The 26,590-nt window shown below is 38.3% G+C and overlaps 1 protein-coding gene across 5 annotated transcripts in view; it reads right to left on the bottom strand.

Moving 5' to 3' along the window:
* PTPRR (protein tyrosine phosphatase, receptor type R) overlaps positions 1-26,590 on the bottom strand; it is a 105,462-nt gene that overhangs the window by 23,204 nt on the left and 55,668 nt on the right. For all 5 annotated transcript variants that reach the window (XM_006095466.3, XM_023759452.1, XM_023759453.1 and 2 more), the window contains exons 4-8: positions 26,190-26,376; positions 23,626-23,710; positions 12,523-12,602; positions 11,959-12,096; positions 369-479 (exon numbers count right to left, since the gene is read on the bottom strand). In XM_006095466.3, the coding sequence (XP_006095528.1) occupies positions 369-479; positions 11,959-12,096; positions 12,523-12,602; positions 23,626-23,710; positions 26,190-26,376 (601 nt within the window). The remainder of the gene's footprint in view (positions 1-368; positions 480-11,958; positions 12,097-12,522; positions 12,603-23,625; positions 23,711-26,189; positions 26,377-26,590) is intronic.

The following is a 26,590-nucleotide window of genomic DNA, read 5'->3' as shown; positions in this document are numbered from 1 at the left end:
AGGGGAGGATTATGATTTCTCTTTCCTCTTTACAGTATTTAATTGGTTTAAATTAAATCTGTAACATTTATTAGGATAATAATTTCAAAGTATAAATGTTATCCCTCTCCCCTGGTTGGCAAACTGTGGCTTTCGAGCCACATGCGGCTCTTTGGCCCCTTGAGTGTGGCTCTTCTTAAGCCTTAGGAGTACCCTAATAAAGTTAATAACAATGTACCTACCTATATAGTTTAAGTTTAAAAAATTTGGCTCTCAAAAGAAATTTCAATCGTTGTACTGTTGATATTTGGCTCTGTTGACTAATGAGTTTGCTGACCACTGCTCTAGTATCATCTACTTTGTAGATAGCTATAGCCATGTAATCTTACCTTTAAGACGAGGTTTCGAACAGTATAGTTATCACATTCATTTACATTGATAACCAGAACCTCGACTTTTCCATAAATTCCTCTCTTTTCGGGCCAGTATAGCACACATTTCTGATGAAGGAGAAAGAAGAACACAGCAAGTATTAATGACATTCATTGGCCTTGGAGTACTTCTCATTCAAGCATCTCAAGAGTTTCTTATTTAGTTTTTTAAAAATCAGGTATCAATTTTTACAATTCTGTGAATGTATTAAACCACTGAATTGTACACATTAAACTTGATTTTTACAGCATGTAAATTACATCTCAAAAGGGCTTTTTTAAAATGAAGTATCAAGTGTTGCATGTTCTTGGCAAACACTATTGCTACTAATCCCATACCAAAAACTAAAGGTAGAATTTCCCAAAACTCCACAGAAAAATTAAGAACGAACTAAAAACTTAATTAGGAATTGAGAAATTAATATCCACACATTCGAGTTGATCATATAATGACTAGAAATAAAAGAAATGTTTTCTCATGATGACTGAGGCAAGTCACATTTTCCTGCTTCATTGAGTGGAAGTGTCTACTGAGCATCTGCAATGTGGTAGACACCACAGGGTGAAGTTCCTCTCGTATGGGAGGCAGAGGTAATGACAATTAATGCCTGTATGGGAGTATATATTTCAGGAGCAATGGTCATTTCACCTATGGGGTCCATTACAATGGATGTACAACAAAATTACTTTAAAATATTTTTATAATGGATGCTCTTTGAAAGGTTTAATAACCATAATAATAATCATATTACAAACAAGGCAATATAATATTGTGGTTAAGGTGTAGGCTTTGGGCCAGAGAGCCTGGGTTCGCCTTTTGGTTCTACTTATTATTTGCTGTGAATCCATCAGCAAGATACTCAATCTCTCTGGCCTCAGTTACTTCATGATTTACTCTGTGGAAAGCACTTAGAACCAAGCCAGGCAAATAAAAAGCACTCAAAACATGGTGCTGTTATTATTATTATTATTTACTAGAGGCCCAGTGCACGAAATTCAGGCACTCGGGGGAGTCCCTCAGCTCAGCCTGCGCCCTCTCACATTCCGGGAACCCTCAGGGGATGTCTGACTGACAGCTGAGGCCCGCTCTATGCAGAGAGAGGGCCTAAGCCATCAGTCGGACATCCTTAGTGCTGCCACGGAGGCGAGAGAGGCTCCTGCCACCGCTGCTGCGCTCGCCAGCTGAGAGCCTGGCTTCTGGCTGAGTGGTGCTTCCCCTGTGGGAGTACACTGACCACCAGAGGGAATTTCCTGCATTGAGCATCTGCCCCCTGGTGGTCAGTGACCGATGGTTCCACCGTTCAATCTATTTGCATATTAGCCTTTTATTATATAGGATTATTATTACTAGTGTTCTATTTTATAATTACTGGGCTTTATAGCTTCCATAGAAAGTGATCATTAATTATGAATTATATCCGGCATTAAATTTTATATTATTATGTCCAAGCTATATTCTTAAAAGAAAACTATGAAATTAGATTTAGGCACACATATCATTTATTATTTTGTCTTTTAACCAACTGCAAAAGACCTATTAAAATTTTTAGCACATATTTTAGTGATTAAGAAAGTAAAGGGTGACAGTTGATGTTTATTGCAGTTGCCAGGGAGGCAGGGTTAACTTGAGAAGTATTGTTTAGATAGCACTTATCTTCTTCCAAGCACACATGCACATTTATAGGGAAACTCCTTCACTTGTTGCCTGCCATCGGACCTTTCAGTGTCCAAGACACTTGTTTCTTCACATAGAGGCCAAAGGAATATGATCACACTTGAAAAACTTAAGAACTTACAATTCAATACGGCAGTAAAAGAAGCACATAATTACAGAACATGCCAAGTATCAGAAACACACCTCCTGGATCCTATCATGCTAAGTACTAATTATTCCAAAGATAGGGTCACGAAGAAAGGCCCTTCACCTGGTTGACTCACTGTATCTCTGATCCGTTACAATAAAAACACATTTGCATCCTCTATATTCTGGTCCCTTTCCAAACCAAGTAAATCACTTCACCCCTGTTTACAGGCTGCCCCACACCCACAGCTGTCAGGCAATCAGGCTAAAGGCTTACTCTCGCTGACATCACATTAACATTAAGGGGGGAAAAAAACCTTTCAAAAATAGAGCAATTTATTTCCCTCCTCATTTATGAGTTGTCAAATGCCTAAAATTTCCCCGGCTTGTTAAAGATAATCATACTAACCAATTTGCCTGGTGTCTTTCAACGGAGCATCAATTATTTCGCTGCAAGACCTGAGCTATTGTATATCTTAAAACCCCTGCCTCCTGGATGAATCCAAGAAGAGACAAAGAATCTTGGGGAAAAAAGTCTTGAAAAGGAAAGAGGCATTCAGGGGTCCCGCAGTATGGCTTACATGCCGCACAGATCTGAGCGGCAGGCCCCTCTTCGGGAAGGTGGTTCTCAAAACCGGCAGGAAAAGCTTGGAGGCAGGAGCTCCCAGGCTGCACCCTGCCTCTCAACAATACTTGAACAGGCTTGTGCACCTACTTGATAAATGGAAGTACTACTTGCTTCTCTCCCAAGCCTGCCGGGGCCCTCTTGAATGTTTTTCTTGACTCTTTACCAAAAATGCAATTGGCAGCCAGCTCCCAGAAGACAATGCAATATGACTTGTTCATTCAAAGAACCCTTAATTAGCATCCCATCTCCTTTCTGAGCTACAATAGCTTATTTTTACACACTGAATGCACTCCCCCCCTCTTTTAGGAGAATGTAGAAAAAGAGACCAGATAAGTGTGGGTGCTTTTGAATATGAGGTGGGGGAGCTCTGCAAGTGTAGTTGTATCTAAGAGCACAAGTTCATGTTTAAATTATTTTCATGAACAGCTTTTTAGGGTTTCCCCATTGTGGTGCTAACAATGGTATGATAGATGCAGAAAATGCAAGGAAGGAAAATGCTCTCTTACAGATAATATTGTGAAGGTAATTCAAAGTAGCATGCTACCTAGCAGAATATAACCCCAAATCACCACTATTCTTCTGCTAACTGGTCTGATCCTTTCAGTAAAATTATCTATTAATTCCAAGAATTCGTGATTTAAAGGGAAAAAAAGAGGTTTTCAGAGGATAAAAGAGGTTTTCAGAGGATCGTGTATCCCTTGTGCAAACAAGTAATTAGCAAACCCTGACTATAAAGATTCTGGACACCAACCAGTTCTTCATAATTAGTGGTTCATAGCCAAAGCAGGATGCAATGCAAACTCATAATTTTATAATCTTTTCTTTCTTTGACCTTCCCTCTTGCCCCCACCATGGTAGAGCTATTTGGGTATAAAGAAGGAAGTCCAGCTAGTTGTTTAGTTACCTGGGAAAAATCTTTTTAAAAATTTACTTTCTTCTTAAATTCTATGCATTTAAAAATCAAAGAGATTTTGCTCTATGAGCTAAAGTCCTGTATCATCATATAGAGCAGTGATGGCGAACGTTGCGGGCACATCCCCCTTGGGAGATGTGCAGGAGGCAGCTGGTCGATGTTTCTAACTATCTATCTCTCTCCCTTCCTCTCTGTAGAAAATCAATAAAATATATTTAAAAAAAAAATTTACTTTCTTCTTAAATTCCACCAGAGTTAAGTTAGGGTTTTTCAAAATGCTGACACGCCGAGCTCAAAAGGTTCGCCATCACTGATAGAGAGTGGCTCTAATTAAATAAAAAGAAGATGGGCTGTTTCATTTGGGTACATTTGCATATGAGAGGAATAGAATGGGTCAGATTCTCTACTGTAATTACACTGTAGTTAGTCTTATTCTTGGTTTTCCTAAATGAATATTACTAGCATAGTATAGCAATTTAATATTAAAAGTACCTTCACTAAGAGATCATTCAATCCCTTTCAGAATCATTTGAGTTAGGTAGAGCAAGTAGCAAGTATTATTATTATTACTATTATTATTATTAATATTATTACTAGAGACCTGGTACATGAAATTTGTGCATGGGGGGGGCGGGTGTCTGTATCCTCTCCAATCCAAGACCCCTCGGGGGATGTCTGACAGCATCTCGCAATCTGGGACCACTGGCTCCTAACCACTTGCCTGCCTGCCTGCCTGATAACTCCTAACCACCTCTTCCTGCCTGCCTGATCGCTCCTAACTGCTCCCCTGCTGGCCTGATTGCCCCTAACCGCTTCTGCCTCATCCTGCACCCAGGACCCAGGATTCCCTCCTCCGGCTGGTTGCAGGCACCCAGGACATGGGCTTCCCTCCCTCTGGCTGGCCGCAGACACCCAGGACCCAGGCCAGCTTTGCCCAGACTGGCAGCAGCCGCAGGGAACTGTGGGCAGGCAGCTTTGCCCGGGCCACAGCCACAGGAGCCTGGGACCACGAGGCGGGCGGCTTGTCTCCTCTCCTGGGCTGCAGCTGCAGGTGCAGGTGCAGCTGTTGGTGCCCCAAACTGTGGGGCGGATGGCGTATCCCTCTCCCGGGCCGCAGCCTGGCTGGTTGCCATTCCTCTCTCCCCAGTGTTGAGTGCCTAAGCCTTTACAGCATGATGGCGTGAGGGTGTGACAACCATTTACATATTATCTTTTTATTTATATAGGATATATTTTTACAACAGAGGAAACTGAAACCCAGATGTTTTGCTAGGGGTCTTTTGGAAAATTCCTTTGGGGGCTAGGACCCTCTGAGCAAATATTACTTTATAAATTCAACTTGTCCAATCTCTATCTCTTAACTGCACATTTGTCTCAGGCTCTAGACTAGGGGTGGGCAAACTTTTTGACTCGAGGGCCACAATGGGTTCTTAAACTGGACCGGAGGGCCGGAACAAAAGCATGGATGGAGTGTTTGTGTGAACTAATATAAATTCAAAGTAAACATCATTACATAAAAGGGTATGGTCTTTTTTCAAATATTACTTTATAAATTCAACTTGTCCAATCTCTATCTCTTATCTGCACATTTGTCTCAGGCTCTAGACAGTTATTTCTAGACACTTAGTAGACTTAACCATCCAAAGGTCTCCAGGAGTCTTCAAACTTAGATGAAAAATGGAACTCACTTTCTTCTCTCACAAATCTTCCCTTGCTGCCCATCTAGGTTCATGACATCCTCCTCCAGTCAGTCTCCCTGAATCAAACTCTCTCTGATTCCCTCCCATTCCATCAGAAACTAAATACAGTGTCTTCTATCGCTGGAACAACTTTCAAATCTGTCCCCTTTTCTCAGTACCCTCTTCCATTGCCTTAATTCTGCACCTCATTACCTGTTACCTGGACTGTTACTACAACTTCTAACCTATTTCCCTGCTTCCTCTTGCTTTTCTCAAACCCGAATCCTGTATCCTGCCACCAATTATATTCCTAATATACAAATTACATCATGTCACTCCATTTCGAAACATCTTTAGTGGCTCTCTGCTGCCTATATAATGAAGCCAAAAGTTTTGTTTTGTTTTTAGTATAGTTCTATATTTTTTGGCACAACTTAGCATTCCAGTCTCATCTCCCTTCACGCCCTACTATGCTACGCTCAAGCCACACCAAACTGCCGGACCCAGGCAGGCTGTGTGGCCCCCTGTCTGCCTTTGCGTGCCAGTGCGCTGCCTGCATTGTTTCCTGTGGGCACCTACTCACTCATCAGGACTCTATTAAAAAGCTGTAAGGCTTTGAATGAACTATTTGGACAAAGAAATGTAATGAAAATTCATATTTTCTATAGTTTTATCAGAGAGACAAAGGAAGGGAATGAAAGAAGGGAAAACAGAATATGATTTTTATATGACTTTTTGAGATTAAACTTTGCAGAGTGCTGACGAGGTCAATCAATGGGATAAATGAAATTTATAAGTCAAGTCACACAGCTCACATGAAAGACGCATGTAAATACTATAGAGAAAGAATACAGCTGTGTATACTTGAGAGAAGTATTATGTTAGGCCAAATCACCAAGTAATTCCTTCACTTTATGAGAGATAAATGTGGTACTTTACTGCTCTCTGAGGCCAACTGTGGGTTGCTTGCTCTCTAATGTCTTGCATCAGTGCTTGGCCCGTTATGCTGGGGCAATAATTGAGTGCATGAGCTTTGGAATCAAATAAACCTGGATTAAAATTTGGCCTCCGTCACTCACTAACTTTGAGGCTTTAGGCAAATGGCTTACCCTCTCTGAGCTTCTCGTTTCTAATCCATAATAGAGGGCTAACAAAACCAACTTTGTAGAGTTAAGAGTGAAAATAATTGGATTAATGTATGAACTGTACTTAGCACATACTTTTAATAAATTGTAGTCAGTAGAAAATATCTTCCACAGTATATGTAATAAGATAATTTACATCTACTTCCTATCTTTCTTAGAAAGGGATGAGAGGGGCATCAAGTGACTCCCTGAGGTGGTCTAAAGATTCTGGAAATGTGCAAATGCTATTTCCATTTTTGGACTGAATCAATTCCAGCTTTGTAATAATTCACGTTTAAAAGAGTTTGAACACTGTGTTTTTAATGTTCTCTTTCTTGCAGGAGGAATTCCCTTCTTCTTGCAATTTATCTAAAGGAAGGAACTGAAATTTACCAGCCATACAATCTCTTCTCTTTCATGAAATATAACTGACTTTTCAGCTTTATTTTGGAAGTTTTTGTTTATATTCATTTTATTAAAAAACTATAAGAATATTGGTATTATTAAATAAGAGCTGGAAATTCTTCATTTATTTATTTAAAAAGTATAAAGGTTCATGAAAACATAAAGCCTGGGAATTTCTAAAGATAACTCCACCTTCATTTTTTTGGGAGGAAATGATTTTTGTCTATTCTAAACAATGACGCTTAACACAATTGAAAGTTGGCACATTTTTGGTAAACAGCACTTTCCTGGGAGTGTAAAGTCTGCTGCATTTTTCTTCTGAGCCAGACTTCTCAGTATCATTTTGATCTGTAAAACATCAAGAGTTTCCTCTATCGTAATATATTTACATCTTCAGAGAGTCTGGATGGAAAGGAATTTTATTTTAATTTAATGAATAACCAACAATGACAAAGAATTTTTGCGGCAATATTTGGGATTGTGACTGGCAGAGGGCAATCCACATAGAAAATCACACATAGAAAACATGATATATTTAACTTCGATATTTCCAGAAGATATATCCCAGACATATAAAAAGAGAAGAGGCTAAAAATGGTAAGAAAAAAAATAATACTTTTCCAATTTCTAAATTTAGACAAAGAGAAAAATAAAAACCTCAATCAGCCTTTAGTGTGATCATTACTATTATTTTTAAAATCGAGCTTTCAACAGATCCACTTCGCTTTCCCTATGAAGAACGTGAATTCTGAGAGTGGTACCGAGGGGTAGCTCCAACTGTGAGAAGGTTGAAAAATAAAGAACAAGAGGTGTTCTCTTCCTTTCCAGACACAGAATGGAAAGTCCTGAGCATCACCAGTGAAACAACTCAGCATCACATTGAAATGCAGATTCATCTCATGCAGCCCTTCTGTTAGAATGCCAACCTTGGTCTTGGGGGCAAAGGAGAAGAGTTGGAGCGTTGGCATATTCTCCAAGTCTCATCCTTACTAGACACCTTTAAAATATGTCACATGTTAGCTTCTAGGGAATGCTTTCTGAGTAACCAACAATCTTAGCTGCTTCTATCCTGATGAAAGAAATCCTGGTTCAAGAAGAAGTTAAAGCACTAAAGACATTTCTTACCCTTTCTATGCAAGTGAACAAATACATCATAGGATTTGAGGATTGAAATGCTCAGTGTTTTTTCCAATGTTCATACTATATGGTTTTATTTTTAATCAAAGAGGATATAGAATTAGTAAGGGTATGAATGTGCTTTGAGCAAACAAAGTATTGAGAAAATTATATTCCAAAACAAAGTGGGCAGGGGTAATGCATTCTACTCAGATTTGGAAATGTTGCTAAAAGTTCCATATTGTTTGCTTTCATCCCTCTGTAGGTATCATTCAACTGATTTTTGGTTTCTATTGTTGCTATTGAGAAGCCATTTGTCAGTTACTCTGGTTGTTAATATCATCTCCATTCAGTTGCAGATTTATTTTGAGTTATCCAGCCTAGGGTTTATTGTGCTTTTCAAATGTGAGAGCTCATGTCTTTCATCAGTTTTAGAAAATCCATGACCATTATTTCTTCAAATATTACTTCTTGTTTTATATTGTCCCATTTCTTCTCTATAAGACATATGTTGGCCATTTAAATATTACCCTCTCTGTAAAATAAACTCTCTTTCATATTTTTGGTCATTTCAAGTTTCTAGATAATTTCCTTAGCTCTCTAATCCAGTAATTGTTCAGCTGTGTCTAGCCTACTGTTTAATGAGATTTTTCTTTTTTCATAATAGTGTCTATATAGTAATTATGTCTAGGACTCTTTGGTTTAAAATTCTCCCTAGTCTTTTTAAATTGTAACTTTCTCTTTTCATTTGAGTTTATTATTTTATAATTTGTGTGCTTAATTACAAAAATATAGCTTATACTGTATAGCTTCTATTATTCAATTTTTTGGTGGGTCTATTTCTATTACTTGTTGCTTCTTCTGATTTTCCTTATATTGTTTTACTTGTGTGTCTCACAATGTTGACTTATGAGTTTGTTTGGTTGGGCTTTTTCTGTGGAAATCCTGTGAACTAGATGCTGAGAGTGTATGCATCCAAAAAGGTTTTGCCTTTGTTTCTGTTAAGTGCCACAGAGCCTTACCAACCCAGTATTACTTTTTATATAAATTACTCCACTTGGCATTTCCTGGCTTTGAATTCTGAATACTCAAGAGAACCTTTTAATTTATCCCAAGAGAAGCCTGGACTAAGATAGATTAATTTCCTGCTATAGTCCTATTTTGGTAGGCAGGTTTATTTTTCTGGTTCACCTTTTCACTAAAGGCCCAGCCCTTGCAGGTGCTCCCTTTATGGAAAGTCTTAGTTCTAACTCCTGGCTTCTGTGAGCCATAGGCGTGGTCTCCATTTCTTGTGTTGTCATTAAAACACAAGTAACCTGTAATTCTCTGGTTTTATGCCTTTTATTCTGTTTTTAATTGCTGGGATTTCCTTCACATTATTTTTTCAAGCTCTGCTGTACCTGTTATTTCATATTTTACCCAGTATAACTGGTTTTGTAATGGAAGGTTTTTCAGGTTATCTTGTCTACCATATTATCTAAGTTCCATGGATGTATATACACTTTTAACTTTGAAGAATATTTTCCTATCATGAAGGCAAAATGTCATGAATATTAAACAACCGTGCAGGAATTGTTAGTGTTTGAATATGTTTGATAGATTGAGAGTAGGTGAAACTGCTGAGAATGTTATGGGTCATTTTTATTATGCCACCTCAGGCTTTCATATAAAATTCATAGAAATGCATTTATTTAGTAAACCATATAGTTAATTAAGTATATACCTTCATCTCCTGGCCATATATATATTTTTTTTCCAAAATAAATTTCAGAAAAAAAAATCCTTCACCTATTGTAGCAAAAATGGAAAAAAACAATAAACTTTAAAAAACTTAGGACTCGCCGACTCCAAACTGAAGGGACGGACCCTCATGGCAGAAAGGCCCATGTAACTGAAAGAAAGTTTGACATGAAGCGAGTAGTTTGATGATCACCATCCTTGAGTACAGGAGGAGAAAAGTGGATGTCTGCAGCATGTGCTACCCGTGGCACTTGAAAAAACTGCTCTCAAAAAGACAGCTCCAGCTCCAGGTATTCAATGACATCTTAACGGGGTTGCTGTAAAGGACTAATGCCTAAACTGTCTCAGCATGGCCTATCGAGGAGGAGGTGGGCGCCGCCATGGTCCCTCAGCGTTGTTCTACCCTGTTAGCCCTGAACGTCTTTTCACATGTAGAACTCCTACTCATAACATATGCATGGTGTCGGACTTTTTCTACCCAAATATGGGAGGCGTGGAAAGCCACATTTACCAGCTCTCTCAGTGCCTGATTGAAAAAGGACACAAAGTCATAATTGTCACCCATGCTTACGGAAATTGAAAAGGCATCCGTTACCTCACTAAAGGCCTAAAAAACTTATAAATTGGTGTTGTGAGCCTGGACTTTCTTGATTAGCAGTTGGATTATATTATACTCAGGGTTGCAAGTTATCAAAGGGTATAAGGGGAAATTCAGTATTCTTAAATTCTTATTATCCTGGGGAAGCCCTGTTGTAGTAATTTTGACAAGAAAACAAAAACAAAAGCTGACTAAAATCAGACTGTAAACCATGCCAACAGGATGACAAAATGCCCTAAAATGTAAATAGTGCCTAGGCCAGCACCTTTTGGGAATTACACAATTTTACTTTATTATTATTATTAGAGGCCCGATGCATGAAATTCGTGCAAGAGTAGGCCTTTGCAGCTGCAGCTACCTTGATACTCCCTCGCAACCACAGGCAGCTGCCTGGATCCCTCCCTCACAGCTGCAGTGGCTGCAGCCCTGGCTTCGTCCTGGAAGGATGTCCGGTTTAATTAGCATATTACACTTTTATTATTATAGATTGTTGATAGTATTACAGATGTCTCCCATTTCTCCCCCTTTACCCTTCTCTGCCCAACCCGTACCCCCACCCTCAGGTCTTCACCACCCTGTTGTCTATGTGGGGGACAAGGAGAGAGAAACACAATTTTATTTTTATGATGCGAAGTACAGAATGAGTATTCTTGTCCATAAGTTAGATCCTTAGAAAAGATGACTAGTATGGAAACAGAATCTAATTTTGGACTTCTTTTTATAAACATCTTGAGTAAGTTGCTTGGATTTTATAACTTCCTTCAAATCTCACTTTCTTAGTGAGGCTCATCCACTATATAACACTGCAGCTTATCCTTCCTTCTCAGCCCCTCCCTACAGCCCAGCACACCCATACTACCTTTTTCTATAGTATTTATCCCTTCTAATATTTTTTTTTATTTTTTATTGATTTCAGAGGGGAAGGGAGAGGGAGAGATAGAAATATCAATGATGAGAGAGAATCGATTGGCTGCCTCCTGCACATCCCACACTGGGGATTGAGCCTGCAACCCAGGCATGTGCCCTTGACCAGAATTGAACCTGGGACCCTTCAGTCTGCAGGATGAAGCTCTATCCACTGAGCAACACCGGCCAGCCCCTTCTAATATTTTAATAAACTTATTATGTTTATTGTTTTTGTCGGTCTTCTCTGCCAACTCCAAAAGAGTTAAAATCTACCAAGAGCATAAATCTTTGTGTGTTTTGCTTACTAATATATTTCCAACAACTAAAATAGTATTTGCCACATAGTAGGTGCAAAAATTACTTGCTATACAAATGAATAATTTTTTATTTCATTGCCTATAAATCAGGGTGATAATTCCTGGTCTATCTTTTCCTTACTGAGACATGTGGATACATAGGAGAATTGTGTACCCAATATATATTGATTTATCTGGGAAGCATAAAGTGACCTATTATTTAAATGTCTTAAAGTGGCCATCTTAAATCCATTATTAAGTACATGACAATTTTTCTTATACAATATGTCTTCTATAGCAACAGAAAATATATAACATTTAGTACTTGGGTAAAGGTCATACCTCATTTTTTTCTTTGAGTTTTGTGATCATAACAATCACAGGGCTATCTTCCTGCCAAACCATCTGCCAGAAATCATTCACGGTGTTGATCATGGGGCCCTGCGTGGCGATGAACGCTTTCTCTCTGCCGCCGTAGCCCTAGTGTGAGTAAAGATACAAAAGATTGGCTCTGAAGTGCATGCCGTGCACTGACAATTTAGGTAAAATATCTCAGAACAAAATGGCTCTGCTCGTCCAAAAGCAACACAGATTTCTGTGGCTTCATTGATCCCAGCAGCACAACCCACATGGCTGTTCTCCCAGCAAGCCAAGCATGGTGCACGGTGTTGCCCGTCAAAATGCTTCGTCCTCACCAGAGCACCCCAGCCACGCACGCACAGGAAAGGAGGACTCACTGTAAAATACCGGCTACCAATGTTGGTTATGACTAAGCAGACAACAACAAAGAACTTGCTCTGACCAAGTTAAGTTAAAAGTAACCTATTCTAAGGAAAAAATATAACCTCAAAGTCCAAATAGTAAGTTGACATGCTCATCAGAAAGAAATGATATTTATTTACTTACCCTGATATAATTAGCATTAATGTAGGTGCTCAATGAATCAGTTACATTTTTTGGTCTTAAACACACTCTGCTGAGGGGATCTAATGAAGAAAACAAGAAAGAGTAGATTAAACCGATATATTTAATGTGTCTACATTAAACGCATTGCTCTTTTTAAAGTTTCTTAGAACGCCAACAACCAGTACATGGAACACCGGTTAACTTACATATTGACTGGCTGACGTGTGCCAGTGTTTGTTGTCGTGTCTGTGTGTCTGTGTCTTGGTGCATCTGTGTTTCTTGAGGGACATTTGGGCCCATCTTGATGACTGTTCCTGACATAAATCTCACCCACAAGCCTGAGATGGTGAGTTTGCACTTCATGCCATTTATTTGTGGGTTCATGATTCTTGACCTCATTTCCCATGTGTGCTCCTTTTCTTGTTCTTTGGGTTTGGAATTTGCACCCACTCTTCCTACTCTTGTCTCTCTTCTGTCCTGCCCAATGACAAACGTTTGGCCTTACTCAAATCCCTCTCACTACCTGGAAGAAGCTGTCTTCAGTTACCATGTGTTTGTTCACCGACAGCACAAATATCTGATACTGAATAGATTATTATAGTGTCTTAAATTCTAACACCACTTTCCATCAAGAAGTTGAAAGATTCTAAGTATTTCCCAAACTGCTATCTGTAAATCATTTCTTCTGTAACATGTAGAATTAGGTCATATAATTTGTAAATGAGCTAATTCTTTATGAATCATGGCGCTATGGAAAATATGGTAGTTATTTTTACCAACATTTACATAAATGAATTAAGATCAAATCATGCCTTTATGATTTCTTTAACCTGGTACATGCTGCGCTTCTTGAAGGCAAGATGGAGAATTTTTACTATCTCTCTAAGACTCAGTGTCTAGCACAGTGCTTAAATATACACTGAGTGGCCAGATTATTATGACCACCTGACGTTTGTAGGCAAATTAGCTATAATTTCACGCTGAAGTTGCTAGAGGGCCAGACCATTATAAATAGGGAAGCAGGTTGTTTACCATGACAGTAGAAGTGATTTTTTTCTGAAGATATGGGTAAACAATGTGATTTAACAACCTTTGAATGTGGGATATACTATAGCTGACACTCAATAAATGTCTATGTATTGATTTAAATTGTCCCTTCCATTTCCTAAAGCTAGTTTTATGTTTTCCTCTCTAGCAGTTGTTCTATTGTTCTTCAGACAGGCAAATTCTGAGAGCTTTTTATACCCACTGTTCCTACCTCCTCATCTACCATTCGTCTCGTGTACACTCCAATCTATCTGATAATGGCAATGTTAGGTATGCAGACACTACTCTTGCTCATGCCACCTGGACCATTTTGTTACTAAACCAAATGAGCTCAATGTGAGTTTTTTTTTCATGACCTCTCTGTGGCATTCAAAGAATATTGACCATATATCTTTTTGAAAGTTCTCTCTTCCTTTGGATTCTGGGTCACAACATTCTGATTTTCCTGATAACTCTTTGAAGGTCTGTTTTCAATCTCCTGCTTATTTTATCTGCTCCCCTCCCCTAAATCTAGGATTCAACTTGGCCATCTTCTACGCTCATTTGACACTGTTTTGTTAGGTAATTGATTCATTCCCATAACTTTAACTATTAGCTATATCCTGAAGACTCCAAAATGTTTATCTTAGATTAGACTACTCTCCTCAGTTATAGGCCATGTTTTTCTATTTGTTTCTTCTGGATATACCACAGGCTTGTGAAATTCCACATGTCCCATGTGTTCCTGTTAGCCTTCTGTTATTCTTTGTTAGATGTGCTCCCACAGCTCAAGAGCCCATGTTGGAAAACTAGTTGACCTACTGGGCTTGACCCTCCACATCCAATTACTCATATTCTCTCTGTTCTATCTCCTAACGTGCTTCAGGGTCTATTTTTCTTCTCTCTTCCCATGACTGCCTACTTAGACTAGGACTTGAGCATGCCATCTTTTCATATTGCTTTCAATCTTAATGCTGCCAAGGCGGTCTGATCACATCATCCTGCCTAAATGCCATCCCTGGATCCTAATTGCCACAGCAGTATTTCCCAAACTGTAAGTCATTTTTTTCTGTAACATGTAGAATTAGGTCACATAATTTATAAATGAGATAATCTTTAAAAAAGAAGTTTCAGTAATCAAATCAATATAGGAAACACTGGACTTAAAGTAGAACCACATCCCTTTTACTGCAGGTCTCTTCACCATCTTTATTATGCTACTGTACCTTGTGAATTTCCAGAACTATTACATATAAATTTATTTATCCATTGATCTCATTTTATTATGAATCCTTATAGACAATCCAGACAGCCTAGAGCAGCATTACCCAATAGAACTCTCTGTGATAATGGTAAAGTCTTCCTCATTCTCTAAGGTTCAATACAAGAAATACATTCTTTCTGAAGCCTTCCCTGGAATTCCCAGACAGAATCAGGCATTCCTGTCTTTGTGCAGGCTCTCTCCTATTTTAGTATTTACCATCTCATATATCAGATACTTACATTTCTGCCTTCCCTCAAAGGATTTCGGTGAGCCCCTTGAGTGCAAGAGCTATGTTTAATTAACTTTTGTATCCTTTGTGATTTCTATTTGGAACGTGGTTCATAGAATGTTTAATATCAGAATTTATTGCTATTAGAAACAGTAAAACACTGCTTTGGCTTTCTTTCTTTTTTTTTTATTAAATCTTTATTGTTCAGATTATTACAGTTGTTCCTCCTTTTTCCCCCCATAGCTCCCCTCCACCTGGTTCCCCTCCCACCCTCCGCCCTCACCCCCCCCCACTGTCCTCATTCATAGGTGCACAATTTTTGTCCAGTCTCTTCCCGCATCCTCCACACCCTTTCCCCCCCCACCCCGAGAATAGTCAGTCTATTCCCTTTCTATGCCCCTGATTCTATTATAATCACCAGTTTATTCTGATCATCAGATTATTTATTCACTTGATTTTTAGATTCACTTGTTGATGGATGTGTATTTGTTGTTCATAATTTGTATCTTTACCTTTTTCTTCTTCTTCCTTTTCTTAAAAGATACCTTTCAGCATTTCATATAATACTGGTTTAGTGGTGATGAACCCCTTTAGCTTTTCCTTATCTGTGAAGCTCTTTATCTGACCTTCAATTCTGAATGATAGCTTTGCTGGATAAAGTAATCTTGGTTGTAGGTTCTTGGTATTCAGCACTTTGAATATTTCTTGCCACTCCCTTCTGGCCTGCAAAGTTTCTGTTGAGAAATCAGCTGACAGTCGTATGGGTACTCCCTTGTAGGTAATTTTCTGTCTTTCTCTTGCTGCTTTTAAGATTCTCTCTTTGTCTTTTGCTCTTGGCATTTTAATTATGATGTGTCTTGGTGTGGTCCTCTTTGGATTCCTTTTGTTTGGGGTTCTCTGCGCTTCCTGGACTTGTAAGTCTATTTCTTTCACCAGGTAGGGGAAGTTTTCTGTCATTATTTCTTCAAATAGGTTTTCAATATCTTGCTCTCTCTCTTTTTCTGGCACCCCTATAATTCGGATGTTGGTACTTGAAGCTGTTCCAGAGACTCCTTACACTACCTTCGTATTTTTGGATTCTTTTTTCATTTTGCTTTTCCGGTTGGGTGTTTTTTTGCTTCTTCGTATTTCAATTCTTTGACTTGATTCTTGCGATCCTCTGGTCTGCTGTTGGGAGTCTGTATCATATTCTTTATTTCAGTCAGTGTATGCTTAATTTCTAGTTGGTCCTTTATCACAACATCAAGGGTCTCACTAGATTTCTTGAGGGTCTCATTAAGTTTATCAGCGGTTTCTAGAAAATTCTTGAAAAACCTTATAACCATGGTTTTGAACTCTATATCCAGTAGTTTGCTTTCCTCCATTTCTGTCATTTGTGTCCTGTTTCTTTGTCTCCGCATTTTGGCTGCTTCCCTGTGTTGATAGAGTGGCTTTCTGTGCTAGATGTCCTATAGGGCCCAGTGGCTCAGCCTCCCCAATTACCTGAGGTAGACACTCTTGGTGCACCCCCTTTGGGCTTTGTGCACAGTCTTGTTGTAGTTAAGCCTTGATTGTTGTAGGTATCACTGGGAGGAATTGACCTCCAGGCCAATTCGCTGTGAGAATCAGCTGTGTCTATAGTGGGAGAACTTCTGTGCTGAAGACACCCTTATGGGGCAAGACTTGCTTTCAGTGGGGCTTTGGTGCTCACAGAGTCTGCCCCCTGAGTGTGTCCCTTATGGATCTGAGGAGATGTAATTGGATGGTCCCACTCTGACCACTGGGTACACTGGCTCTTGGATCTAAGGAGGTGCTAATTTAGCCTCTGCCTGACACTACCCAGCAGAAGCCAGCTGTAAAGCGATGCAAGTTGTCCTGGGGCCTTGGGGCAGCTGCAGTTTGTTAAGTAATTTTCAGATTACAAAGGGCTGGGCCTTTCATATGCAAAAGCCTCCCTGAACGGCTTGGGCGGGGCAGGGCCCCAGGGGATCAACAGGGCGGGTGGATCGAGCAGTATGGCTGCTCTCAGTCCTGCCCTCAAAGACCCCGGCAATCGCTGTGAGCACCTCCGAGAGAAAGCTGCCTTTGAGTTCCGACTGATGCCAGACAGTCCAGTTTCTCCCCGTATGAGTCTGGGTTCCCAGAGACTCGCCTGGAACTGGAGCTCAGAGCTTGAGACTCCCTCCCGATTGAAGAAGACAATCATGTCCTCAGCCGCCAGCCCTCTCCGCATGCACCTCCGCACCTTTGTATTTTACTTCCGCACCACACCTCCTCTGAGTCTCCGTATGCTTTTCTCTTTCCTTCTAGTTGTAGAATTTCCACTCAGTCAGCCTTCCTGTGGTTCTGGATGATGTCTGTTGCGTCTTTTAGTTGTATTTTTGAAGTGGTTGTGCGAGGCAGCAATCTCCGGTGTTTACCTATGCAGCCATCTTGGTTTTTCCTCTCTCAGACAAATCTGCTTTGGCTTTCTCTCTCTATATATTTTCTTAGCAAAGGGAACGGGAAAACTCTCATTTCTTTTCAGTATCCACTGATTATTAGAAGTTTCCACAGACACCCTACACCACTCAGAACTGAAACCACTCAGAACTGAAACCTTTATAATGTCTGCAATGTATATGATTTACTCAACGCTTTAAACTTTTTAGAAGCAGGTTCCCTGTCAAGCTAAAATAAGTCTATGTTGAAAATTGTTAATTTATAGCATTTATAAGTATTAAAGTTTTCCAAATACATATTTTTTAAAACAAGAATACAACATATGACTGAATAGTAGAAAATGTAGGGTTCCAACCAAAGCCTTTTTAATGTTACCTTGGACTAATCAACAGCCGAAGATTAAAAATTTATTTTATCATCATCAACATTTTAATGTGATTATTTTCATCACCACTGTTATAAATTTTCATGTTATGCATTTACATCTACATATTAGTCAAATTCACTATAATAATCTTCATCAGAACTGATATTTCTAGGTTATGTGTTCAATATTTAGCATATCATTTATGACACCTCTGGGCAGTATCAGTAACAATTACAAACATGAATTGAACACGGGTCAATGTCCTTCCTCTCTTCTGCTCCTTTTCATTTTCTTCCTTCTCTCTTCTAGGTCTTTGTTCTTATTTATTCCACTCCCCCTCTCTCTCCCTGCCCCTCTTCATTCTTCTTCACTTCCTCTCCTCCCTTCTTCACTCATTCCTGTTTCTTTTTTTCCTCTCAACAAATTATTCAACACATACAGATTTGGAAAATAGAACATGTGAACTTTCCTCACCCTGGTCTCTTTAAAATACTTTCTGACAATCATAAGTCTCCTATTTAACAGACAGAAATCATACCTGGAGCCTGGCATTTTGATTGGCATCATATAAGATTTTATCAAAAACTATTCTGTGCTTAAGGTTTCCTCTCCAAGAAGAAATGTGTTTGAAGTTTGAAGTCAAGAGAAGAAATGGTTAGATAAGGAACAAGTGTATGATTGCTAGTGGTGGGCAAAGGCAGGGGGGATGAGAGGAATAGGATTGCTTTCACAGATGAATCCAAGATAAATGGGAAGGCAGGGACTGGCCAAACCTCCCAGGTGATTGGGAGTCATCTTCAAATTTGCTGCAGGAGAGAGAGAAGACTGTCCAATATGGCAGCCATTAGCCACATGTAGCTCATTAAATTTAAGTTAAAATAAAATGACATTTAAAAATTAGATCCTTGGGTTCACTAGCTATACTTCAAGCACTCAGTTACCACATGTGCCCAGTGGTTATCCCCATGGAGATATGAAACGTTCCCATCATTGCAGAGAGCGTTAGTGGACAGTGCTGATCTTGGCAATAAAGATGGTGATTACACAGAAACTCATTTTTAAAGACCCATGTGAAAATTATAAAAGAAAACAGGGATCTTGAATATGTTTCTTTTGCAACTGTAAGTTTTTCTATATATAGATAGTGTCCCTACTTCCTGGAATTGGTTCTGGGATTAATGATGGATCTATCTTATTTGTTAGAGAGGGAAAGCAGAAATTAACATTAGCTGAGGGCTTACTATTAGTTGAAACTTTCCTAGGGATTTTACACATATTATCATTTAATTCTCCCAGTAGTCCTAGAGGGTAGTATAATTATTATTATTTTTAGGAATAAAGAAAGGATGGCACAGGAATATTAAGTAGCTTGCCTTAAATTGTCAATGTTTTACCTGGGTAGGATTTCAAGTCCAACTCCAATATTTTGCTATAGCCACATAACTTGTCTTAATAAGTAGTTAACTTACTTGCATATCTATTCTGTTTTATGTACTTAATATAATAAAACAGGAAAAATAATTTAAGAAACTTTACCAGATATTAAATTTTTAAATATGAAATGATGGTCAGAACAAATAGAATTCTTTAATTTTATCTATATTGTTTTATATTAGCATACATAAGTTGACTGCATGAAAGAAATACACATAAAATTTATTATTATTATACTGCATTGTTTTACAAGTCATTTAGTATTAATATATGGTCAGTTTTCCCCCAATGCTTTTGCGATTTAGGATGTAGACATGTTTTCATCACTAATGCTTGTTTATATTGCAAAATAATTTGATATAAATTTGACCTTGGCACTTTAATCAACCACTTAAGAGTGTTCTGAGCTGGGCTGACGCTGTCCTTAGAGAAGCAGCTACAATTTAATTTGTTCTTGGCCATCCATATTTCTGTTGCAAACATTCTCAAAATTATTTAACCTCACCATTATTTATAAGCTGACAAACTTTTAAAATTAAAAGTTTATTGTATATAAATGGACAAAGTCAAAACAGAGAAACAGGTTGCCACAGGAGATGGGGGTTAGGGGATCAGGTGAAAAGGTGGAGGGATTGAGAAGTACAGACTAGTAGTTGTAAAACAGCCATGGGGATGACTAAAGGAAGTATAGTCAATAATATTGTAATATCTATGTATGTGGCCAGTTGGGTACTGGAAATATCAGGGGGGCACTTTGTAAAGTATATGCTTGTTTAACCATTATGCTGTGCACCTGAAATGAATACAAAATAATATTGAATGTTTAAAAAAGCTTATTGTAGGTCAAAACAATAAAAACAATCATAACATTTAAAATATAATCAGTTGCTAATTATTTTTATGTAATATTTTAAACTTATATTACAGTCTAAAATAAGCCATAAAGAACAACTTTGCATATTTGTTCTAGTCTAGTTCTGGTGTGCCCTGTCCAGCCATATGGACTAAATTGTATTTTGTGCAACAGAGGGTGGGGTGGTATTCAGGCTAGAAACATTTTCAACAGAAAATCCATCATTTGGAACTTCAGTTGTCAGCACAGGTGCCCTGGCTCAAGCGACCCACCCAGTTCTGGGAATGGAAAAGCTGACACAGGTCTATGAAGCAGTTGTCTGATATCATCTGGGCAGGAAATGGAGAAGGCTGAACTTAGAAGCAACCCTAATAATTTCCAAATCCTTCTGAGATTAGATGGGTAAATATAATAACTGCAATTGAGGCATGTTCCCTAGTTACCTAGTTTGGTAAATTTTAAATAAAAAAAGTTTTAACAGAGGAAGAGACAGCAATCCTAACACAAATTAGTTTTATCCCATTCAGCTAGTTACAGTTATAAAACATCTTTCACAGTGATTATACCTTAGTAAATAGATTCAACTAGTATATGGAACAATTAAAAATATGCTCTAGTAGAGTGACTTTAACAATGCTTTTCCAAGTCCACCAGTAGGGGAATCCCAAAGACACCATATTTCTTGCTATTACTCTAGATATGGAAAATTTGTTGTCTTATGAGTGAATTAATGGATTGAATTATGAAGACTCCACTATTTCAATGTCAATACCTTAAAAAATCTTGCCCAGCCACCGTGGCTCAGTGGTTGAGCGTTAACCTATGAATCAGGAGGTCGCGGTTCGATTCCCGGTCAGGGCACATGCTGGGGTTACAGGCTTGATACCCAGTGGGGAGTGTGCAGGAGGCAGCCAATAAATGATTCTCTTTCATCATTGATTTCTCTCTCTCTCTCTCTCTCTCTCTCTCTCTCTCTCTCTCCTTTCCTCTCTGAAACCAATAAAAAAGTATTTTAAAAAAATCTTTGTGGTTCTATCGTTCCAGAGCTATTGTCATGAGATGTTTATGGATTTTGCCAAAACCCCAATGATATCTGTTTCTTTAGTGATTCAAAATGCTACTCCCTCTCCAAAGTATTTTTACCACTCTAACCAAAATTAATTACTCAGTTCTCTCTACAGTCCTACATCACTTGAGCTAAGTCTCTATCTTGGCTCTTATTACATTGAATGTAATTACTCATTTACATGTCTCTCCTCTCTAGTCCATGATCTCCTTTATCTTACAAACTGTTCCTTATTCCTTGCTAGCTCCAGGCTTCCAGCTCATATCTTAACGTCTATAAATTTCATGGAGCCAAATTTAGTTTTAATAGAGTCTATAGCAGTGGTTCTCAACCTTCTGGCCCTTTAAATACAGTTCCTCATGTTGTGACCCAACCATAAAATTATTTTCGTTGCTACTTCATAACTGTAATGTTGCTACTGTTATGAATCATAATGTAATTATCTGATATGCAGGATGGTCTTAGGCGACCTCTGTGAAAGGGTCGTTCGACTGCCAAAGGGGCCGAGACCCACAGGATGAGAACCGCTAGTCTATAGCAATATTACTCAAAGTGTGGTGCTGTTATCATCTGAATGAGAATCACCTGAGTGTTTATGAGAAGTACAGATTCCTGGGCCCAATAGCAGACCTACTTACACCGAATCCCCAGAATGGGGCTCAGGACTCTAGATTTTTAATTAGGACTCTAGGTAATTGTTATGCAAAATGAAGTTTTTTGGTATAGTTTAATTGGGGTATAATTCACATACCCTACAATTCACCTGTTTACAGTGTGCCTTCACAGAGTTTATTTTTATTCAGAGAATTTGAAACCATCACACCAATCAATTTTACATTTTCTTTTTTTTCATTTTTATTGAATTTATTGGGGTGACACTGGCTAACCTTGTTAATAAAATTATACAGGTTTCGGGTGCACAATTCCACAACACATCACCTATACACTGTATTGTGTGTTCGCCACCCTAAGTCAAGTCTCCTTTCATCACCATTTATCCCCCCATCTCCTTCTCCAACTCCCCCTACCTCCATCTCCCTGGCATTCACCACACTGTTGTCCATGTCCATGAGTTACAACATTTTCTTTATTCAAAAATCAACTCCATACCTTTTAGCAGTCATTCCCATGTCTCCCAACGCTAGGCAATCATTAATGTAGTTTTTGTCTCTATAGATTTGTCTATCTGGACACTTCATATAAGTGAAATTATACAATAGAAGGTCTTTTGTAATGACTTAGTTCACTCAGCATAATGTTTTCAAGGTTCATCCATGTTGCAGCATGTATCAGTACCTCATTCCTTTTATTGCTGAATAATATTCCATTGGGTGGATACACTGCATCTTATTTATCCATTCATCAGTTGATGGTCATTTTGGTTGTTTCCACTTTTGGGGCTATTATGAATATAATGCTTTTAAAAATGTGTGTACAGCTTTTGTGTGGGCACATTTTCATTTCTTTTGGGTATATACTTAGGATTTGGATGTCTGAGTTATACAGTAACTCTTGGTTTCACTTTTTGAGGAACTAGCAGACTGTTTCATATGTAGTTGCACTTTTCTACAACCCTACCAGGAATGAAGGAAGGTTCCAATTTCTCTACATCCTTGCCAACACTGTCTATTGTCTATCTTTCTTATCATAATCATGTGGATGTGAAGTGGCATCTCACTGTGGTTTTGATTTCCCTGATAGCTAATGATGTTAAGCATCTCTTCATGTGCTTATTGGCCAGTTATATCTTCTATGGAGGAATGTCTACGCAGGTCCTTTGCCCATTCTTAAAATTGGGTTATTATTTTTTTATAATTGAATTGCAAGAGTTCTTATACATTTCAAATAGAATGTGTAGTTTGCAATTTTTTTCCCCAAATTCTAACTCATCGTTCTATTTTTGATGGTGTCCTTTGAAGCACAAAAGCTTTAATTTTGATGGCCAAGTTATGTATATTTTCTTTTGTTGTTTGTACTTTTGATGTCATATATAAGAAATCATTGAGGCCCTGAATATTTACAGCTGTTTTATACTAAGAGTTTTATCTTTTACCTTCAGGTCTCTGATCCATTTTGAGTTAATTTGTATATGGTGAGGCAGGGTCCAATTTTATTTATTTTTTTTGCATGTGAGTATCCTGTTGTCTGAACACCATTTGTTAAAAAGACTATTCATTCCCCCATTGAATTGATAGACACCATCAATGAAAATCAACTATAATGTGTGGCACAATACAATTTTAGAACCATGTACGTACTAGAACTGTGAACTGCCCACTATAATAAGAGTAATACAAGATAAAGTTATTAACCTTAGACCATTTTAAAGATGATTAGACTTGATCGTGTTTGCAATTCCAAATTTGGTGTGTATGTGGAAGTCGTGACAATGGCAAATGGTAAGGTAAGGGTAAATACAAACTATTTAATTCAAGGAACTTACTTGGCAAAATGGTCTTATAACGATTTTTAGTTCCATGACGTGGAATGTCAATTTCTTTGGGATCCACAAAGTTCATCGGTATTTCCTGCAAAAATGAATGATATCAAATTAGTACATCTAATGCTTCCACAAAGAAAATCTTCACAGGGGGGCATCTGATCCAAAGCTCTCTGGACTTCAAAGTCATTTATAAACAACAGCCTACCACCTCTGGCGGACCAACACCCTTCCTTCCATAAACATATCAGCGGCACCCTGGCAAGCTGACTCTGAGAAACAGTTGTCTGCGTTAGAAAGCTCTATTTTATATGTAGTTACTTGAAAAATATAAAAATTTGGTTAGATTTTAAGAATCCTGTTCTGTATAGTTGCTGAAAATATATAAACAGGAAGCTGAAAACTGATATTTTAGCAATGTATTCAAATTTCTTCAAATCTTTCTTTTCAGGACCCAAAATTTCTCTCTGATGAATTCTCTTTTGACATTAATTGTGACTCTTTTAAGACTATTAAAACCTCCCTCTCTGAATGGCAAATATAAAGGGCTTTTGTGTTGATTCAAGTGATGACAGTGTGATTTTTTTTTTTGTATTAAAGAATGGTCTGTAATTGTTCTGTTCCTATTGTGGCTTCAAATGCAATATTTTTAGTGAAGGGCATCCAGGCACTGTTTTCTCCCACTTAAGAATATTCTTATTCAGTAAGAATATATTTCATATGTCTTAGATAATTGGAGTCAGAATAATGACAGCAGAAGTGGCTCTGTGGAAATGAATTAGACCCAAAAGATGAGCATCTGTAGTTACTTGGCAAAAACACCAATAAGCCTGTGTTCAAAAGGGTGGAAACAAATATGCAAGCATTTGGTTATACAAAATACTATGTAATAATTCTCTAACTTAAAATTCCACAAAGGATTGCTAAGATAAGGTTAATGTGAAATAAGATAACTGTTATTTCTATATTATATAAAGCAATATTTTTTGTTATTTAAACTTTCTCTCCTGAAAACTATACTCAAAAGCCTAGTAGTCATTGAAATAAAAGAAATTATCAATAAATTAGTTCAAATTGTCCTAGTTTTCAGTCAAGCTAAAATTTTGAGAAAAGCCTGACTATACTATGAATTTGAGACTTGCTCTATAAAGAGGAGTAACATATTTTTAAAATATTTCCTAAACTTGCATTATTCTAGATAGTTATAATATTAATCCCTACTCTCTACTCAGTCCAAGTTACCAAAATAAGCAAAATTGTTGAACAGTCAGTAGAAACCACATATTCATGTTTGGCAATTTCAAAGAGGTCAGTCTGTTTTGGCAAAGCCACAGAGTCGGTGATATCTTTATTCCTCCTGTGCTCCTTCCTGCTTTCTGACTCACACTAATTTGTCATCTTCCAGCATTATCTCTCTTCTCAGCTTCCTGGTTGCCCCATCTTTCCTTTAAGGAAAGCAGGCTATGTTAAGGGCTCATCTTTTTTTTTTTTAAATATATTTTATTGATTTATTACAGAGAGGAAGGGAGAGGGATAGAGAGTTAGAAACATCGATGAGAGAGAAACATCAATCAGCTGCCTCCTGCACACTCCCCACTGGGGATGTGCCCGCAACCAAGGTACATGTCCTTGACTGGAATCGAACCTGGGACCCTTGAGTCCGCAGGCCAATGCTCTATCTACTGAGCCAAACTGGTTAGGGCAGGGCTCATCTTAAAGAACAAAGACTCTCTGTGATTCTAGAAAAGAATAATGGGTGTACCTTTGGCTAGTTGTGCGATCATTGACTAGTTGCTTTATTTCACTAAGTCTACACTACGAAGTCTACTTAAAAAAACTGCATGTTTGTGTTTTACTTTAAACACTTAATAATCATTGATGAGGCTAATAGTAGATCTAATCCATTTCTGGATCTTTCACCATCAGGGTAATTGAAATATATGAAATGACCTGAGAATGATCAATTTATTACTCTCAATAGTTATAGCTTAAGATGCACAACTGACGTAAGATGCAAAGTGATCTTCTAGTATAACATGGACATTCCCCTTGCGTAACAATTAGGCCAAAGAAGACCTAATCTGTATACATGTTCTCTGAGTAGAAATGTGTTATCATGAATTAAGTTATCACGGCAACACTAAGTCACCATAATTTTTAGGTGAAACTCACAATCACTTTTATACCACATTTGATCTTCTCGTGTGTTCCATAGTTCATTAAAGAGCACCTGGTTGCTCAAGTAACAAAACCAGGGTATCGCTTCTGACTTGCTCTTCAAAGACAGCAAGGCTGTTCCCTCTTTCTGGAATGCTCTTCTCTGCCTGCTCCTTTTGCCAATCCTTTGCCTGGCCATCTCCTCCATAGTCTGCCTCAATGGAGTTATCACATTCTAGTTTGAACACATCAATAGTTGATGAGCTACAGGGTAGATCTAAAACCTTGCACTTAACCTTTTAACTGTAACCATTTTTATTGTTCCGTGCAGGGTGGGGCCATCTTAGTATGTGCCTCTAGTGGCTCGTTTATCATAATACCTAACGAAGGGCAAATAATAACAGGCTCACCATGAATTCACTTTGGAGTAAATGTGAACTTGCCACGACGTCCCTCAGTTGTGATCTTGTGAGAATTCGGCTGGCTGACTGTAGATACTCCATTGCTACCTTCTCCCGGGGGGTTGGAACAGCCACGAAGGGTTCAACATTCCCTAAGCTGCTCATGTCCAATGTAAGAGATACGTTGGACCCTCTTCTGCATTGGAGAAGAATGTTATTAGGATTAAACACCATATAAATTATTTTGGTAGCATAAAATGGTCTTTTTGGACATACACACAATTCGGTAAGCACCTTTACTGATATATATCCAAATATCTTTTTCTCTTATGATACCATAGTTGAGTACAGCAACTATTATTATTTTTAACTCCTTTGGATCATTGCACTAGGATTATGGGACAGCATTC

This window comes from Myotis lucifugus, unplaced genomic scaffold (assembly GCF_000147115.1).
Source record: "Myotis lucifugus unplaced genomic scaffold, Myoluc2.0 scaffold_156, whole genome shotgun sequence".
Taxonomy (NCBI): domain Eukaryota; kingdom Metazoa; phylum Chordata; class Mammalia; order Chiroptera; family Vespertilionidae; genus Myotis; species Myotis lucifugus.
The sequence above is the reverse complement of the archived record's forward strand: the minus strand, read 5'-3'. Positions and strand labels throughout refer to the sequence as shown.